The sequence below is a fragment of the Cydia amplana genome, chromosome 20 (genome assembly GCF_948474715.1).
Source record: "Cydia amplana chromosome 20, ilCydAmpl1.1, whole genome shotgun sequence".
Lineage (NCBI taxonomy): Eukaryota > Metazoa > Arthropoda > Insecta > Lepidoptera > Tortricidae > Cydia > Cydia amplana.
Genome location: NC_086088.1, coordinates 7,002,815 through 7,022,600, shown reverse-complemented (window position 1 = coordinate 7,022,600; position 19,786 = coordinate 7,002,815). Strand labels below are relative to the sequence as shown.

General features: G+C 36.8%; 4 protein-coding genes across 4 annotated transcripts in view; 2 read left to right on the top strand and 2 right to left on the bottom strand.

Moving 5' to 3' along the window:
- Positions 1 to 2,355, top strand: part of LOC134657562 (ileal sodium/bile acid cotransporter-like) — a 36,449-nt gene extending 34,094 nt beyond the window's left edge. Inside the window, exon 10 of the mRNA XM_063513138.1 lies at positions 2,177 to 2,355. Within this exon, the coding sequence (XP_063369208.1) occupies positions 2,177 to 2,285 (109 nt within the window). The 3' untranslated portion in view covers positions 2,286 to 2,355. The remainder of the gene's footprint in view (positions 1 to 2,176) is intronic.
- Positions 1 to 10,311, bottom strand: part of LOC134657499 (uncharacterized) — a 486,313-nt gene extending 476,002 nt beyond the window's left edge. Inside the window, exon 1 of the mRNA XM_063513073.1 lies at positions 9,176 to 10,311. Within this exon, the coding sequence (XP_063369143.1) occupies positions 9,176 to 10,128 (953 nt within the window). The 5' untranslated portion in view covers positions 10,129 to 10,311. The remainder of the gene's footprint in view (positions 1 to 9,175) is intronic.
- A 2,271-nt stretch (positions 10,312 to 12,582) lies between these two features.
- LOC134657486 (uncharacterized) lies at positions 12,583 to 14,123 on the bottom strand. Its single transcript, XM_063513057.1, has one exon. The coding sequence runs from the start codon at positions 14,101 to 14,103 to the stop codon at positions 12,952 to 12,954; it is 1,152 nt and encodes a 383-aa protein (XP_063369127.1). The 5' UTR covers positions 14,104 to 14,123; the 3' UTR covers positions 12,583 to 12,951.
- Positions 14,124 to 15,118: 995 nt separating this feature from the next.
- LOC134657580 (uncharacterized) lies at positions 15,119 to 18,279 on the top strand. Its single transcript, XM_063513157.1, has 4 exons — positions 15,119 to 15,330; positions 15,902 to 16,157; positions 17,057 to 17,176; positions 18,108 to 18,279. The coding sequence occupies exons 1-4, from the start codon at positions 15,128 to 15,130 to the stop codon at positions 18,189 to 18,191; spliced, it is 663 nt and encodes a 220-aa protein (XP_063369227.1). The 5' UTR covers positions 15,119 to 15,127; the 3' UTR covers positions 18,192 to 18,279.
- The last annotated feature ends 1,507 nt before the right edge of the window (positions 18,280 to 19,786 follow it).

Genomic DNA, 19,786 nt, shown 5'->3' with positions numbered 1-19,786 from the left:
TGCTTTTGTTACAGTCAAATGCCGGGATTTTTTTACAAAATTGTTCACAAAACATTTTCTTTTATTTCCATATAAACATATCATCGCCACCATTACACCATACGAAATTGCGAATTTAGTATGGGAGGTACGTCAAAAGAAGTTAAATATTTGTCTTCTCTAACAAAATGTGACGTTCCCAAGCAAAAGATACCTTGTTAGTTATCAATAAGGATGATTTCTGCATGTTTATGCCGTTAGCGCCTTATAGACGATGTAATGGTATCTTTTACTTGAGAGCAACACAAATGGGGAACTGGTATCGGTCATATAACTTGCTTCTCACTTCTGCACTACGCTGTCACCGAGATGATTGCAGGCTGTCAATAAAAACTGACAATATTATTGACGGTCTGGAGTCGTCTACATCTTGTTAATGTTTTTGCACGCTGGTTATCTGTCCTTGCTTTTGTGTGTGAGCTGAAATGGTCTTTATTCTTTCTTGCTTAAGGTTTTTTTTAGTGGTAGTTGACTTTTTTCCGCGCGATCTACAACTCTTAAAACGCATGTTTACTTTTTTAGTTATATCTAAGATGTTTTAAAAACTGTTTTATCAAAAATTATAATTTTCAGTGGTCTAACTTGTTCTGATATATCATTAAAATTATCATTTTAATGATATATCAGAACAAGTTACCACTGATTTAACTATTATCTTATGCTTGCATGTTCCAAAAGGTGCCAATGTAAAATGACCTCTATTAACAAAATGTATTTATTGAACGACTGGATAGCGGGTAATTATCAAAGATAACTTCCCAACAAGCGTGATAATTAGAGAAATAAACGAAATTCGATATTCGAATTCGACGGACGACTATAGTTCGTTTTTTTTAGCATTACAAATAAGGTAAACAATCTTGATGTGTCTATTAATTGAAAAACACATTTTAAAAATAAGTTACGGTAAATATGTAACAATTATGAATCTAATACGATCTTTTATAGTCTTCTGCTTTCATAAGTAATAGTTATTGGTTTTTAAAAAGTGTTTTTCAATTAAAAGACATGTCAAAATCGCTTACCTTCTTTCAAGTTCTTTCTAATGCTAAAAAAAAACGAACTATAAAAACTATTTATGTTAGTAACACATTATGGACTTTTGTTCGAAATAAATGATTTTTAATTTCAATTCAATTTCAATAAAAAATAAACCATGGACGAAACCTGAACCCCTAGTGTAAATTTCGTTCGATAGCGTAACGTTAAGTCTCAATTAGTATGGGACTTTGACCTGTGCGCCAAGCGGGACGTTTTGGAAACTCAAAATCCCATACAAAATGAGACACGCAAACGAGTAAGTCACGTCACGCTATCGAATGAAATTTACACTAGGGTTACTGTTAAAATATAGTTTATAGTGAGAAATTTGTACTTTTAACTTGTGTAGATAAACTCGCGTCGTGCGCAACCGCTAAAATCGAAGTTCGCAAATTGCGAGAATTTTTCTCTGTCACTCTAATTACGCCTTCATTGGAGTAATAGAGAAAGATCAGCGCCTCACGCATCCGTTGTAGTCCCTTACGGACTACGGTGCGATGCGTTTCACCTATTGGCACTATGGCATGAATAACTTTTAATTTATCACTAACTAAAATAGTATTTTATGCAACCGTTGTTTAAGAGAGGTCAAAAAAGGCGAGTGGCGTGAGTAACAATTTGAGGCGAAGCCGAAAATTGTTAATAAAGACGCCACGAGTATTTTTTGACTCACTTAAACAACGTTGCGTACAGTACTTTTTCTACGACCAAGCACTTACTTTTAATTGTAAATTTAACAAATATTTTTAATTCAAGAAGTAGCAAAAATGGAGGGTACGGGCGGGAAAATAATGAATGAATGAATGAAATTTAAAAAAAATCATGTCTATTGGTTCACTTATTTGTCAGAGATGACATTTAAAATAAGGTTGGCAACACTGTATTTCATTCAATATTTTTTAAGTGGTCATTACACGAAGTATCGTAAAATCGCCAAAAAGATACTGCGTGTATGCACAAATTCTTTTTTGGGGAATAGACTAAAGACTTCTTGACAACTATAAGGTAGGGTTTTAAAGGTGTGTGCATGACCCTTTAACTGACAAATAAAAGTACGGGAGTAGAAAAAATACTTAACTGCAGTTTATTGTTTCAGCTATATCGTCCGAAACCAACATAAAAAAATCGTTGAACACGACGCTACCCCCAGCAGCGAGGCGCCTCAGCCAGGCAATGGTATCTCAACCATTGATGTCGAAAAATAAGGACGTGCCGGTCTAAAGCCAGGTCTCGCACCTTTACCACATTTTGTAAAACGATAGACTGAACGGCTGATGCGAAACTTAGACATACAAATAAATTTGATTAACCTTTTCCACGCCGTGTCAAACACAAAAGCTGTCACTCAGACGCCACATCATTGAAGTGTCAAAACTGAATTTGAACTTTATGTATATGTATGCACGTAGGTCGATGTTGCTCTGTGGTCTGTGACCGATTAATCGGTCTTTGGCGTTGAACCTACGGTGCGAATATATCGGTCATTGGCGTCCAAAAGGTTAAGGCCTAGTTTCCTATCTGTTTTACAAGTGACAACTCTTATTGGTATTGTACTGTAAAACCTATTAATGTAATTTAATAAAAAAAAAATGTTCAGAATAAGTGACTAAGTAGTCCGCTCCTTTAGGATGATACCGGGAAAACATGATTTATAAAAGTTAGCTGAAGTATTTGTGCATTTAAAGATACACTGCCAATATTCTTAGCGGTAAATAGCTAATACAGGTTAACGTAACCTTAATTTTCATTATTATCGCCCGCTATAATGAAAATAGTAAAGATAAATTTTGAAAATTTTACAGATAAGTTAACAAATCAAGAATCAAGATCATTTGTAACGACCAATCAAGTACTCGTAATGGGATCAATTCATTCAATCTTCGCATCATTCGTTCAATTTATCGTCGCTGGCAGATCTCGGCGTGGTGAAGTGTTGCCAGTCAAAATTCAATGTTGCCAGCCTGAAAAAGTGACAAGTATTTTTGAGATCTGGTTTTTCAGTATAATGATTAAATATAAACTAATATTTTTCGAGGATTAGACTTTAAATTTTCCGCGCATATTTTTGGTGCTCAATTTTTTTGGAGAAAAATGTTTAAAAAAAATTTGCGTTTCTTAACGCCGTGATAACTTTTTTTAGCACAAGGCCTTCATATGTTTTGGCCGTGCTAGTTATTTATTTGAATGACATTCCCACTTGTCATTATTTTGGATAAAAGTCACCTATAAAATTGTATGTCACTTTAATTTGTATGAAGCACTTATGATGGGCGAGGTTTTAACACTTAGTTAGACACTTTGTTTACATATTCGTTTTGCTTGTTACCACGTTGTTTTTTCCTTCAAAATGTCTATAGTTGTCTACTGACAAAAGTTTGCTGTTTATGATTGAACTTAGAAAGTTGAGTTTCGCGTAAAGTCTAATTGTATTATTTTATCTGTATCCTGCCTAATAAATGTTTCTTAACTCTTGAGATCCAAAGTGTGATGTTATCCTAAGGCCCGAGATACATTTATAAGTTTTACTTACGTAAGTAGGGACAAAGCTATTTGTTAGAATGAGATAACGATATTCATCTCACATTCTCTAGTATAGCTGTGTTCCTACTTACATAAGTAAAACTTACAAGTGTATCTCGGGCCTAATAGCAATAGTAGAGCAACGTGGTATTTTTGCTTATTTAACTTTTTTAGAATGTCTTGTCAGTTATGGTCGCCGGCACGAATTATGAGCGAACGAGAAACAGACATAAACGCTGTTTGGTAAACACAGAAATCTAGAAAACGACTCCCTAATAATTTCCTTATATTTAAGTAGATAGATAGAATACTCTTTATTGGCACACTAAAAAGATACAAAAGAAAAGAACAATTGATTAAATGTAGAGGCAGACAACAGGCGGTCTTATCGCTAAAGAGCGATCTCTTCCATACAACCTTTGGGTACTAAGTACCTAACAAAAATAATGTTAAGAATTAAGTAGTTTTGCATGGTTTGTGTTGACAACTAGGGACCAGCCGGCCTAGCCAAGGTGACAATCGCTGTGGCTTCGACAACGAAACACTTTGTGCCTCTCTATCACTCTTCCATATTAGTGCGACAGTGACAGTTTCGATCGCTACGGAGCGTAAGCGATTGGCATGTTGGCTACGCGGGCTGCATTTGTCCCTGACACTTTAAAGAATGAATTTTCACTCCACATAAAGATATGACAAATTGTTAATGCGTTGTATGACTAATTGTTAATGCGTTGTAAACTGAAATGAATGCATAGGCGTCGGTGCCCAGTTGCCTCAAGTGGGGCCGTACGCTCGTTTGCCACCATTTTATACTCTTACCTGCTCATGATTGGTGCCGGCGACATATGTCGGATTTCACATGACTCGTTTTATAGGTGAAACAGATGTGGAAGGCTTCTAGAATGGCATGAACAGTATTTGTTAAGTTATGAACAATCTAATTATGTTAAGAATGAAATACATTTTTTTTATGTATTTGATGGTTTTATTTCACTGTACACTTTTATACCAAGAATATAAACCTTAATACCTACTTGAAATATTGGCGAAGGAACACATCGCGAGAAGAAATTGATAAAAATAAACAAAAATAAAACCAAAATAAAATTACTTAATATAATATCTTTTTAAAAAAAAGGGAACCGCCTTCAAAAAACCAACCCACTGAAAAGTACAAAATAATTTTTATATGGCACCCCTTTACGTGTCCAGTCCCTATCCCACGGCGTAAAGCAAATTTTTGCCAAAAAGTAATTAATACCTAATAATAAGAAAATTAATAATCATCCGGGTAATTACTTAGTTTTTGAAGTCGGTGCCAAACCAAAATTTTTGAGAACCGATATTTTATACAACGAAGAACGCTGCACTTACTTGCATTATAAATACATACTTAGTTTACTCATTAATTTAGTTCTTGTAGGTTAAGTACTACGTACTCGTATTGTTTTTCTGATTGGTAGTAAAGACTGTTTTTGTTGGTTTGGCACCGCCTTCAAAAACTAAGTAATTACCCGGGTGATTATTAATTTTCTTATTATTAGGTATTAATTACTTTTTGGCAAAAATTTGCTTTACGCCGTGGGATAGGGACTGGACACGTAAAGGGGTGCCATATAAAAATTATTTTGTACTTTTCAGTGGGTTGGTTTTTTGAAGGCGGTTCCCTTTTTTTTAAAAAGATATTATATTAAGTAATTTTATTTTGGTTTTATTTTTGTTTATTTTTAATTTTTTAATTATTTTTATTTATTTTATTTTATTTTTTACTTTTTAGTGATAGGTAGGTACTTCATTTATTTTAGGTTTTGGGCTAAAATACTAGTTTGTTAGGCTCTCTATTTAGTCTACTAATGTTGGTGATGGCCTAACTCGATGATAATCGCGACACAACATAATATGACGTTTTGGTGCTAAACGATTTGTATGTATATTGCTCCCACTCCCACTCCCATTCCCAGTCCCAGTCCGAGTCCGACTCCCACTCCCACTATTTTATCTAAATCGGTTTTAGCAACATAAATTTGTTGGTAGGTATACCGAATACCGATAGCATGGCCACCTACCGGGTCCAATTGGTTTTTCAAACCATCCATGTACTGTACACTAAAACCTTCTCCAGAATGTAACAAACACTTTTCTGAAAACCGCATCAAAATCGGTTCAGCCAAACGCGAGATAATCACGAACAAACATACATACACATACATACGTACATACATACGGGTCAAACTGAGAACGTCCTTTTTTTAAAGGCAGTTAGAAAAAAGTTCATCGACCCACCTAGTGGACCTCTGCAACATAGGCAAACGACGACAAGTCGGTTAACCAAAACAAAGTGTGCCTATGTTGCACCAAACCTAAGTTCCACTAGGTACAGCAAGGGTTTAGCATCAGCTCTATCTTGGGTACTGCTCTCCCAAGTGCTCATCAAGATGTGACAGATTACCAAAATAGCGTGGGCCTATGTTGCACCAAACCTGAGTTCCACTAGGTACAGCAAGGGTTCAGCATCAGCTCTATCTTGGGTACTGCTCTCCCAAGTGCTCATCAAGATGTGACGGATGGCCAAAATAGCGTTGGCCTATGTTGCACCAAACCTGAGTTCCACTAAGTACAGCCAGGGTTCAGCATCAGTTCTATCTTGGGTACTGCTCTCCCAAGTGCTCATCAAGATGTGACGGATGACCAAAATAGCGTGGGCCTATGTTGCACCAAACTTGAGTTCCACTAGGTACAGCCAGGGTGAACCCTGCCAGCCAGGGTGGTTTGGTGCATCAGCTCTATCTTGGGTACTGCTCTCCCAAGTGCTCATCAAGATGTGACGGATAGCCAAAATAGCGTTGGCCTATGTTGCACCAAACCTGAGTTCCACTAGGTACAGCCAGGGTTCAGCATCAGCTCTATCTTGGATACTGCTCTCCCAAGTGCTCATCAAGATGAGACGGATGACCAAAACAGCGTGGGCCTATGTTGCACCAAACCTGAGTTCCACTAGGTACATCCCGAGTTCCACTAGGTACATCCATGGTTCAGCATCAGCCCTATCTTGGGTACTGCTCTCCCAAGTGCTCATCAAGGCGTGTCGGATGACCAAAACAGCGTGAGCCTATGTTGCACCAAACCTGAGTTCCACTAGGTACAGCCAGGGTTCAGCATCAGCTCTATCTTGGATACTGCTCTCCCAAGTGTTCATCAAGATGAGACGGATGACCAAAACAGCGTGGGCCTATGTTGCACTAAACCTGAGTTCCACTAGGTACATCCCGAGTTCCACTAGGTACATCTAGGGTTCAGCATCAGCCCTATCTTGGGTACTGCTCTCCCAAGTGCTCATCAAGGCGTGTCGGATGACCAAAACAGCGTGAGCCTATGTTGCACCAAACCTGAGTTCCACTAGGTACAGCCAGGGTTCAGCATCAGCTCAGATCTATGTATACTAAAACCTTCTCCAGAATGTAAGAAACACTTTTCTGAAAACCGCATCAAAATCGGTTCAGCCAAACGCGAGATAATCGCGAACAAATATACATACATACATACATTCATACATACATACATACATACATACATACATACATACGGGTCAAACTGAGAACCTCCTTTTTTTTTTGAAGGCGGTTAAAAAACCCTTTGAAGCCCTTTTGTGCATACGTGACAATGTGAGACGTGATTTTGTACGCAATGTTATGTAGAATATTTTTGCTGTGGCGTTCAAGATAGTAAAAATACAAGAAATCTTATAAATTTACAAGCCACCCTTTTCGTAGATTATAATAAAACGTGAAGCGGTTCATAGACTGTTCATAAATGACTCGATAAGGGCAATGTGTAAGGGCAATTTATTGTCATTTTATTGAACTCTACAACTACATGTAGGTACCTATAAAAACAAAGAGAATATAATCACTACGTTATAGACCTGACGCCTTTGTTGTTTACGTAAATGCCTGTACAATACTTACACAACTGCCCAAGATTTACACTTGACTTACAATAAGACACGTTAGCCCTGTAAGTAGTACCGAGCTACTCACAATGGCCATGTATGCAGCTCGGGTGCGCGTGACCCACCCCTCGCACCCCGTAGGTATGATTGCCCTGTCTTGTCCAATATATTATAGTCCGTCAACCAAATCTTGTCAGTAGCAATGTAAAGCAAACTAAAGTAGGGCAACACTCAAAGAGCAGTATTGCGTTAAGAAAAGCAGCAATGTACATCGAACCAACAGATTTTTTTTTCCGCTGAGCGCGCCCTGCGTACGTCAATTCAAATTGTCACTCGCGGTTTATTGAAAAAAATTGAAACATGGACGGGCAATTTAAAAGCGATGTTAAAACAATGTTAATTAAAATGATGAACAAATTTGAAGATATCAAAAACAACTGCTTATATTCTCTTTGTTCCCTATCTATGTCTTCTAAGTTTACTAAAATAAAATCATATCAAAATGCAGATAATTAGATAGTGCATATATTTGTTATTTACAATATAATATGCCACTTGTTAATGTAAATTAGTGTACTGTTCTGGATGAATATGACATACCTGTGTAATTTTTTTGATTGGTATATATTGTACAATATACATATTAAAAATAAAACAACTGATATTTAGGTGTTTATTTAATTTAAAGGTAAATAAGATGAGGGTCACTTTTCGACTTGGTTGCGTTGTACACGTACATAAACCGCCATAGGTAAGTATTGTCTGAAAAGATACTACCTACTACGAACGCCTTATATTGGGCAAGATTTAATCCTGAGGGCCTACCGCGAACCACGTTCGACGTGTTGCCTCCCTGTCACACTTACGTACGAATTTACAAGTGCGACAGAGAGGCAACACGTCGAACGTGGTTCGCGGTAGGCCCTCTGCAACAAACATGTATAGATTAGGTAGATATTGCGAAAGAACGGCGATATAATAATGGCTCTTAATACTGTTTAAAAGGTTTACCTTTGTAAATAGTCACAACTGATTGCTGAAAATATTTGACATGTGGGCCTATGGACGGTTTCCAGGACACAATTTATGGTCTTGTTGGATAGATTTAGGCATACGTTTTAATTTTATTTATGCCTTTTAACCCTAAAACAAAAAAACTGAACATAATCTTAAAAGTTCGAAAGAGTTCTTCCAATAGTTCCAATACTTGTCATAACCTCAATTTTTAGTAATGTTTACCATCAACGAGCATGATTGTACATTGTAGGCCCCTTAGCTTTGCTTAATCTTATTTAATGTATTGGTATTTAATGGTGACAGCAGAAATATCTCTTGAAACAGAAAAGATTCAGAATGAAAACCAAATGAAAACAAATAAGGTGACGGCTGTCATTCACGATTTTTTTTTAATTTATTACGAGCATTGGCAACTTGGCCATCAGCTCAAACATAAAACGAAACAAATTACAATTCCAGCTTATACACAGTACAATGTGATATGAATTTAAAAGTTACATTACATTAGTCTATGTGTAAAGTAATTACAATGCCCAGCTTATACCTAAAATTTAACATTACATTAGACATACATTTTATGGTTATTTCAATCATTTATCAAAAAATTACAGACTGCCAATAGTGTGAATAACAAATTCATAGATTACAGGATATAATTGTTGATATTTCAAAAGGCCCTGTACAGAGTTTGGCAGAACTTGCAAACCTGTATCCATACACATAGCAACAAACAATAGCCTTTGTAAATTAAATGAAGGACAATGGAAAAAAATATGATCAAGATCACATAAATTAAAATTACAATGTGCACAAACAGCAGAATCACTTAGCTCTAATCTGAATAGATGTGCAGCAAAACGACCATGACCAATGCGCAATCTACACATAGTTGTAATAAATCCCCTTTCTACATATTTTCTTTGGTATTCAAACCACGACTTGGTACTAGGTGCCAGGACTATTTCAGCTAGCCATTTCCCTTTGACTTCTTTGGATTTAGACCACGAGTTATTCCACCTTCTAATCATAAGTTCTTTAACAAAAGTTACTAAATCGGATTGAGGTACTTTTAAATCACAAACTTGGATATTTTCCGTAGATTTGGCAAGCTTGTCTACAAGTTCGTTACCAAAAATTCCTGAATGTCCCGGAACCCAGCAAAATTCAACAGTAATATTTCTATTTAATAAAGAACTTAAACAACTTCTTAACTTATAAATCAAATAATTTACAGATCCACTTACACATTTATTTTTAAGTGCTTGTAAAGCGCTCATGGAATCTGATAGAATTAAAAACTTATTCTCATTTATATAATTTTCATGAATGTATTCTAAAGCGTAAATAATGCCTAATACTTCAGCCGAAAATACTGAAAAATAACTACTACATTCGAAAACCTTTCCTATGTTCAAAAAAGAGTCATAAAATGCAAAACTGGTCCTATCTTTAGTTTTAGATCCGTCAGTATATAATTTAACAAAATCAGTCTTATCATCAAGAAACTCCAAAAAGTCATATTTCGATTCAAATTTGACCAGTTCAACCACCACGTCTCGCATAATATCATTGTATTCATGTTCAAAACAGGGAAGCAAATTAGACCAGTAGACTATATCTTGAAATTCAAAGTTTAAATAAGTTATAACATCACTTATGGAAGAAGAATTAGGAAACGCTATTAAATTATAATTTGGAATATTTACATTATTTAAATATCTATAAGTAACATCGTTATCACGACTAACCAACTTAAGACCATACTTGTCAGTGATATAACATCTGCGTACAAATAAAGGAACAATGCCAGCCTCTATTTCCAAAGAATTAATTGGAGATGACATCATAGCTCCAGTAATAATTCGTAGCGCCCTATTTTGGATAATATCTAATTTCCTTAAAAGATGGGTATTCGCATCAGCAAAAAACATACAACCATAATCGAAATGACTTCTAATTGTCGCGATATATATCGTTTTAAGGACCTTAGGATCTGCTCCCCATTTTACTCCAGTTAACGACTTCAATATGTTTAAACCCAATTCGGCTCTTTTAGAAATTGTATCAATATGAGTTTTCCAGGAAAGATCATAATCAAGAAATAGGCCAACGTATTTGACAAAAGACTGAGCAGGAATAACTTTAGAATTGTATAAAATTTGAGGAGAATGTAAGCCATTTTGAGAAAAGAGAATTACAGAAGATTTGGAAACATTAACCTCAAGTTTTAGGAAATTTGTTAATATGTTATGAATATTACATAGACAACTGTTCATAATAGATTCACCAATTTTTATGTCTTTACAATTTACATATAACACCAAATCATCAGCGTAAAATAAGTGCTTAACAGAAGCCGGAATTTGTTTCATGAAACAAACCAAACTTAGAATGAATATAAGAGGAGATAATACAGAACCTTGAGGAGTACCCTTTGTAGAAACTTTAGAACCTATTAACGAAGATCTAACTTTTAGAGTTAAATATCGATTATTAAGAAAATTGAATAACCAACGTAAAATATGACCAGGAAACCCTAATAAAGACAAACTTTTAATAAGGTATGAGTGATCTATGTTATCAAACGCCCCTTTGATGTCTAAAAAAACCGCCAAAGTATATTGGTTAGAACGAAAATTGTTCTTAACATCCCCAATTAAACAACTTAAATTATCTATTGTGCTTTTACCTTTTCGAAAACCATATTGAGTACTTGGAATGACTTTGCTATTTTCAGAAAACCACTCTAGTCTATTTTTTAACATGGTTTCAAAAACTTTCGCAAAGCAAGATGTTAAGGAAATAGGCCTATATGACTCAACACAATTAGAATCCTTATAAGGTTTTAGTATCGGAACGACATGTTGCGTTTTCCACGTTGGGGGAATACAATGACTCTGCCACAAATTATTAAATATTTTACACAGTATTTCCTTAGCATGAAGAGGTAAGTTTTTAATCACTTTGTAAGAAATTAAATCAGGACCAGGTGAAGTTTCTTTTTTATTTTCTAATGCAGCTAAAAACTCACTAAAAGAAAATGGGTTGACCATCCATTGAGCTTCCGGGCGGCCACGATTCTCAAAGTACTCATTAAGGTCACTATTTGATACATGATTATTGTCAGAAGCAATTTTGTCTAAAAACAATGTCGCATTGTCAGGATTTTGAAAGAAATTGGGGGATGAAGAAACGGAATTAAGTTTTGCATGTTTAAATCTTCGTATATAATCCCAAATTATTTTACTCGATGTCATGCGATTAAAGGAGGAACAAAGATTCAACCAACTCACGCGTTTAATTTCAAATAGTGTTCTTTTCTTTAAAGCATCTAGTTTTTTGTATATAATGAAATTTTCCATAGAAGGATATTGTTTGTAAGATCGTAAGGCAATTTTAGCTTGTAACACTACACGGTCACATTCATCATTCCACCACGGGGTAGCTTTTAAGCATTTATTCTTATGATGGTAACATTTTTTAGCAAATGTCATTAATATGTCATGTAAAATACTCAAATACTTTGTATAGTTTTCTAGAGGGTTTTCTACAAATTGAAAAACTTCAAATTTATCATCACATAACTTGTTAAACTTACACCAGTCAATCTTTTTAAAATTTACCTTAGCTAGAGAATTATCATCTTGTTGAGGATTAGATAAGTTATTAGAATAACATGTAGGAGTGGGCGAGTCAAAAACTACACTAATGAGCAAAGGGAAGTGATTACTACTAAGAAGATCATCAAGAACAGATACCGAACAACTAGAACTAAGAGCTCGGGATGCGAATACCAAATCCAAAACATTACCTTGTTGGCCAAACGGAGCGAAAGTGGTGATAGTGCCATCATTCAAACAAATTAAATCAGAATTCTCCACATAAGCATGAAGAGCTTTACCCCTTCCATCATTGACTCTTGAACTCCAAGATGAGTGATGTGCGTTGAAGTCACCTATTATCAGACGATTATTACTTACAAATTTTGAACACGAATCTTTCAATGAATCTATAGTAAACTTACCATTCGGAGGTGGAGGAGCATATACACATAACATATCTAGAGAAAAATTATTAATGTTAATATTAATTAATATATTTTGAAAATGGTACTGTGATAAAGTGTTGACAATATTGAACTTGTATTTGGAACGAATTGCAATTGCAGCACCACCATGCGGATGGTTAGAGTCTCTTCTAATTACAGTAAACCCGGGCAATTTAATAATTTTGCTCGGGGTCAACCAAGTTTCATTAAATAGTATGATGTCAACACTCTCGTCACAGCCATGCAAAAAATGTACAAGTTGACCCAGTTTTGGAAATAGACTTCTGGAGTTCCAATGAAGTATTTTTAATTGTTTGATACCCAACCTGTCCATAGTTTAAGTAGTAAAACTTGTTACAAGCACCTCTTTAATCATTTGGGAGGATATTGGCATAGGACCGGAGGAAGAATTTTTGACTTCTTTTTTCTTCATTAATTCTAAAATTGTTTTGGTGATTGCATTAAGAACAATATCAGAATTAATAATGTCAGCAATCATAGCACGTCCGTGAGGTGTTTTAGCAGGAGTTTTTGGAATCTTACTATTTAGATTATTACTGCTATTAGGTGCTACAGCTACTGCAGCTGCAGTTGCATAAGAGAATTTGCCATTTATCTTGTTCTTAATTTGTGCATTTTTTTCTGCCTTAACTGGACAGGTATAAGAAACTGCCGAATGGGGTCCACTACAGTTTGAGCACTTGAAGTCTGCTGGTGTGGTACATTCCTTGTAAAAATGTCCCGCCGAACAAATGGAACATACTTGAGTGCTTTTACAAGCTCCGCTGCCATGTCCGAACTTATAACACCTGAAGCACTGTAGCAAGGGTCTGATGTATTCCTGAACAGGCATCCAGATATGATCGTAGATTACATGGTCGGGTCTAGACGAGGTCATAAATGTAACCAGGACAGTTGGGAGTGGTTTGTATTGCCCATTGTCCTGTTTTTTCGTAAAGCGCTTTACACCAAGAATCATACAACTCGCTTTCAAGTCCTCGAGCAATGTCTCTTCACTTAGATCCACAGGAGCACGAATAATTCCTTGGCACTCTATGCTGTCATATGGGATTGTTGCCTTCCAAGTATTTGCTTGTAGAACTGGTTTGTTTAGCAAAAATGCATTTGCATCTTTGGCACATCCGAAATAAACTTTGACAAAAAAGTTACCCGCCGCCTTTACATATTGCACCCCAGTAATCTCTTTTAATATTCCATTAACTTTGAGGATGTCCATGGGGACTTTATGAGCCAGTTCATTAGAAGCAGATTGTAGCAGTACGGGGTACTCTCTTTTAGTCAAATCTTCATATATGGGATTGTGGTCTTTGAAGAGACCGCGACGACTTTGTATGTATGTCATTTTTTGCTTACATGATGTGACTTCTGTATCGGAAACATCTTTATTTCTCCTTTTTGTTGTAGTTTTGGCGGCATCTGTTTCCATGGGGGAGGCGCCGCCGCCCGCACCCCCGCGTCCTGGGCTCATTCAATGAATATAATCACAAATTCAATTAACAGCAATTATTTATAATTAATAAGGAAAAATATGTTGGTTTTGTCAATAAAAAAGGACTTTAAACACTATAATTGAAATATTTTCAGTAAATCCGCCTTGTTTTATCGGTTTCCCGCCCTTTTCTCCCTGTCATTCACGATCCATATTCCACAGATAAAACACAGATGACACGCGTTTTGGAATTATTTGAACACAGTGTTGCTAACCCGCGATTTTTCAAATTTGCCGCCCTTTACTACTGACAAGATTTGGTTGACGGACTTTATATACTCTTTGGTTATTATAGTTTGTCAAAGGACTGGCTCATTTCAAACATAGAGAGAATCATACTATACTATCTTTGTTGTCACTTAACTAGTACTAGTACCCCAAAAGAAAAGGATGAGTATAGTTTTCCTGGTTCTTACTGACTGACAAATTGGTTTGACCAACTATATCTTTGTTATTAACCAGATACTGCCAGATACCGTTAGATACACTGGTAGATACCAAATATCTATAAGTATAGAGGATATATAGTCAAGAAATTTGCACAAAAAAAAACTAATTTTTCGACAGTCAAACACTTGTCAAAACTGTCACAAGGCATGGCCATCCATATCTCATAACTGCCTAGATATTAATCTCAAAATCAAAATGGGTACCTACTAAATAACTAAATCTAAGCAACTACAATGTAACCATAAGATCACCGACCAAACACAGAAATCACGAAAAAGCATGGGTACCGCAACTTTCCATAAACATTTAGAAACCATCAAGACCAAAGTATGAAGAATCTAGCTTTTTTCGTGTTTGTAATCTGCAAATGCCACTAATAAATCAAGCAATCCAGGGCCTAATTTAATATAAGCTACAAAAACTCAGTAGATATACATTCAATAGTCAAAGAATGAATGTGTGACTGTAAACAACAATCTACGATTAAAAGCTTCAACAAATAAAATAAAAACTTGTCACTGCCGCAATATTTCATAAGTAAAAATATAGCAAGATGGGTAAACCCAAACACGACCCGCCAACCCCCACGTTTCCGTACAAGATATCAAAACGGTTGAACCTCATGAGCGTGGCTCGGCCTTCGTTCACCGTGTCTGATGAGGGCATGCCGGCCTACACGCCGCGCGGCGTCAGGGCGTCGGCGCTCCGCGGACGGATGTCGGAGCGGATCAACGAAGCTGCTTGGCCGTATATACGGTGAGTTATGTAAGTTATTTACTACTCAAACACTTATTTATTATTATTTACTAGCGACCCGCCCCGGCTTTGCATGGGTTAACAAATTATACATAAACCTTCTTGAATCACTCTATCTATTAAAAAAAATCGCATCAAAATCCGCTACGTAGTTTTAAAGATCTAATCGATCGTACATAGGGACAGACAGACAGCGGGAAGCGACTTTGTTTTATACTATACTAGCGACCCGCCCCTGCTTTGCACGGGTTAACAAATTATACATAAACCTTCCTAGTGAATCCTGAGTGAATCACTCTATCTATTAAAAAAACCGCATCAAAATCCGTTGCGTAGTTTTAAAGATCTAAGCATACATAGGCACAGACAGACAGCGGGATGCGACTTTTTTTATACTATATAGTGATAGTGAAAAAAGATGAAAAAATAAAGAAGTGACTAGGTTGAGTGAAACTGCTTACATAGAGAGAATAGTAGATTGTCAACCAAGGGGTGAAAGGCACTCATTTCTGCCGAGGTAGTTCGGTGCTCGAACGCACCTTTGCTTTACATGAACCCCTATAACTTCTAGCCGCCTCCTTCTCCTCAAACGCATGTACAAGCACATGTTCTCCACCGAGCGCCTCGAACGTATCGACCGCATGATCGAGCTAACTAACAGCACCGCCTACTCCAAGCTAGCTGGCTGCGTCATCGACCTCAAGACCAAGGACAAGAAGGAACCGAAGAAGAAGAGGGGTTGGAGCGAGACAGAGTGGAAGAAACATATGGACTATATCTCGCAGATCGCGTATCCGAGGAAGGACTATACTGTGGAGGTTCCTAGGGTAAGTACAGTCGGCATCAGATATATCGGAGCGGCCAAGCTGTTCAAAAAATCTGAACACGTACTCTAACGCCTTGACAATAGAGGCGTGTTCAGATATTTGTGAGTACCTGGGCCGCTCCGATATATCTGATGGCGACCTAGCAAAGAGTACAGAGTAAAGAGTAGTAGTAGAGAGAGAGGGAGAGTGTTTAGAGAGTTATGTAGCCACCGTACATTTACTGCCATCTTTCAACAGAAGATTAAAGCTGTTAGAACGCCATTTGACTTTGACACTTATTCTTTCACTGATATGTGTTAATTTTTGAATATTGAAATTAATTCCATCTACTCGACAGTAGGCCAAAGGTTATGGCGCCATCGCTCGAAAAGATCGCACCCTTTGGCTTAGATGGCGTTAATTGCAATATTCAAAAATTTACACATATCAGTGAAAGAATAAGGATCAAAGTCAAATGGCGTTCTAACAGTTTTAATCTTCTATCGAAAGATTACATATAAATTACAGTGATGTAAGTATAAAGGCAGCGCCGGCCCGAGTACCTACTCGATCGGGGTAGAGCGAGATAAGTTTTGACACTCCATACTCAGTATTAGGTTCCGTAGTTACCCGTCCGTTTTTTCTAGGTATTTTTTTTTATTATTTAACAGGACCTTCATACATTTGTATATATCGGCCTTTTCTAGGTTTGTTTTCACAGTATTTGCCATTTTGGCGCCCCCCTACCATTTGGCGCCTAGAGCGGCCGCTCCACTCGCTCTACCCTAGATCCGGCCCTGTATAAAGGCCTAGGTATAAGGGATCTCTTCCAGCTAACCTTCGAGTAGATGAGTGGAAAACTCTAGTCAGATAACGTATTCTTTTAACTGTACAATAAGTGTTATAACGTCCGTTTTCAGCGCGGCCAGAGATGCAAGTTGGAGCAACTGCTGCCGCGCATCAACATGATAGCCATGATGCCGGAGTACAAGATGTACCGTCGGCCCTCGCAGGAGTCCAACTACAGGGACCCCACCAAGGCGAGTACATTACCCTGTCGGTTCTAAACCTGGGCACAGAATAAGTAATAGTATTATCATACAGAACGGCCACGCACCGCCCCGCCCCGACTCGCATTACCTCGCCCCGCGACATGAATCTGGCGGACTTCTGGCGTGCTCTCAGTAAAGCGACTTACCCACACATACACAATGACGTGTGTACAGACGTGCCGCGCACACATATAAACGCAAATGATTTTTGATGTATGGCGTGTCCGTCTTGTGACCTGGGGGTGATTACCAGCGGGGGTAAATCAGCTATTTGATAGGGGTATCGGATTGGTGTCTAAAAGTAAAAACTTAATTTACTCCGCACAGTCACGCTACATAGTATGTAGTTTAATTTATTAAATTATAACATTAATTTATTTACATAGTAGATAATTTGATTTAGTGAATTACATAATTTAATCTAATTTATAACAGGTGTTTTCTATGTATTTGTATATTATATATATCGTTGTCTGAGTGTGAGTACTCATAAGTCTCACAACACAAGCCTTCTTGAGCTTACTGTGGCACTTAGTCAATCTATGTAAGAATGTCCTATAATAGGTATATTTATTTATTTAGGTAATGAGAAACTTTCAAATGTGACTAATAATTTATACATTTTTAGTCACATTTGAAAGTTTTTAACATATTAAATATATTAAAAACGGGTCACTCACGTATTTTAAACCGAGGAGTGTCTGCGCCGGTCCGTCGCCGTCAACGCAAGCTCCGGATGACACTCCCCGGTACGGTGTGAAACATGTCGAGCGTTTTCGATTTAAAATAAGTGAGTGACCCGTTATGTCCCTTTCATTTATTTGTGTTCTAGTTACGGAGGTAAAAAGTTGTATCTATGTCGCAAGATCAATAGTTTTGCACCTCATGGCTTGTTTTAATTTGAACTTGTTACATTCAGGTACCGCCCAAGGCCCTCACATACGTCATCTCAGACCGAGTAAAGATACTTGCCAAGCCCAGAGCAATACCGACAGGCGATTAAACCATCCTGTCTGAGCAGGATAGCACATACGGACTGTCAAGGAGAGTAAAGAAGACGGCAGCATTCCAAGTGGTACCGACTAGCAACTAAAACAAGACTTGGAAGTACAGTCGGAGATTCAATAACAAACATGAAGCTGTTTTTCTATAGTAGCCGCTATCTGTCTCACTTTTGCCACGAACAGGCAAGTGTGAATGAGATAGTTAGAATAGGACCCCGATCGTCAGTTTGGTTTGCAGATACTATAGTGATGTACGCCTTACGCTGCGCGAGATTATCTAGAGATTAAACCATTTACTACCTTAAGCCCTGGGAATAACGTCGAAGATTCAACAATAAATTACGCCTTTATAGCCTCCAACAAGTCCAACAACACAATTGGGATTAAAAATAGGAAATACACCAATTACTAAGAAATTACAATAAAACAAAAGCACAATATTTATTAGTTTTATTTACCTATTATTTACATGGTAACTGATTTCAATACTTAAAAAATACTGGAGAATATTCATCGGTTAGATTCGACTGATCTCATCATAAATAAATATAAATAAATTATCCTTACGATTATTGCGTCTCGATTCGAATGAAGTTGTACTACTTGAACCTAATTTAAGTGAAAAAAATAATAATTTGGCCAAAATTTTTGGTCAATATTGTTTCCCAACTTTGTCAAATAATCATCATGGTTATTTTTGTCTGTCGATTTCGACAATTTTTTTCTAAATATCTTAGACATAATTGCTTAGTCAAGCAACACAACACTTTGAAGGAGTTGGTATTGTTTTTTTTTTTCATATACTGATTTAAGCTCAGTAAATGTTTATGTATCTAATTTTTTTTATCAGGCCTTTCGGAGGCCACTGTCAAATAAAAATCTAGGCGGTTGGTTGTATTCTATAGACTATTAAATACTATCCGGCGTATTGACAGCGATTTCCGAAACATATAAGTTAGAATATGTTATTAATTAAATTACCCTTCTCAGTACCAATGGGGTTGACAACTGTCAAGGGTTTTTATAGATGGCGCCAGCATAGGTTTCCCTTGTTTCTAGTTTTCTCCTATGGAATGCTTAAAGGCCATCAAATTCGTAGAACTGACAAGAAAGCCCTATAGTCGTGCCGCCCACGATACAAAAATATTGCCAAGGAAGTTAGAACCTTGTTGTATTTTCAATTAGGTTGAATTTAATTTGTTCGATAATTTTACGAGACAAATGAAATGCTACCTACTTCGTTTTTAATTAAGGTTGACATTCCATCGAAACTGAGTGTACATCCTAATGTACATTGGGCGGCACGAGGCTATGCTCGCGAAATGTGTAAAAAACATTGACCGGCCAACCCCATTTGTCACCGTTAGGTTGAAAGAGGACTATCCAATCCCATTTGTCACCGTTAGGTTGAAAGAGGACTATCTAATCCCATTTGTCACCGTTAGGTTGAAAGAGGACTATCCAATCCCATTTGTCACCGTTATTTTATTTTATTTTATTTATAAGGCACACTTTACAGACGACATTCAATACATGAATACAATAAAAGTGGTAGGCTTTGTATAGAAATGCCACCCAAAATAAGTGAGCACAG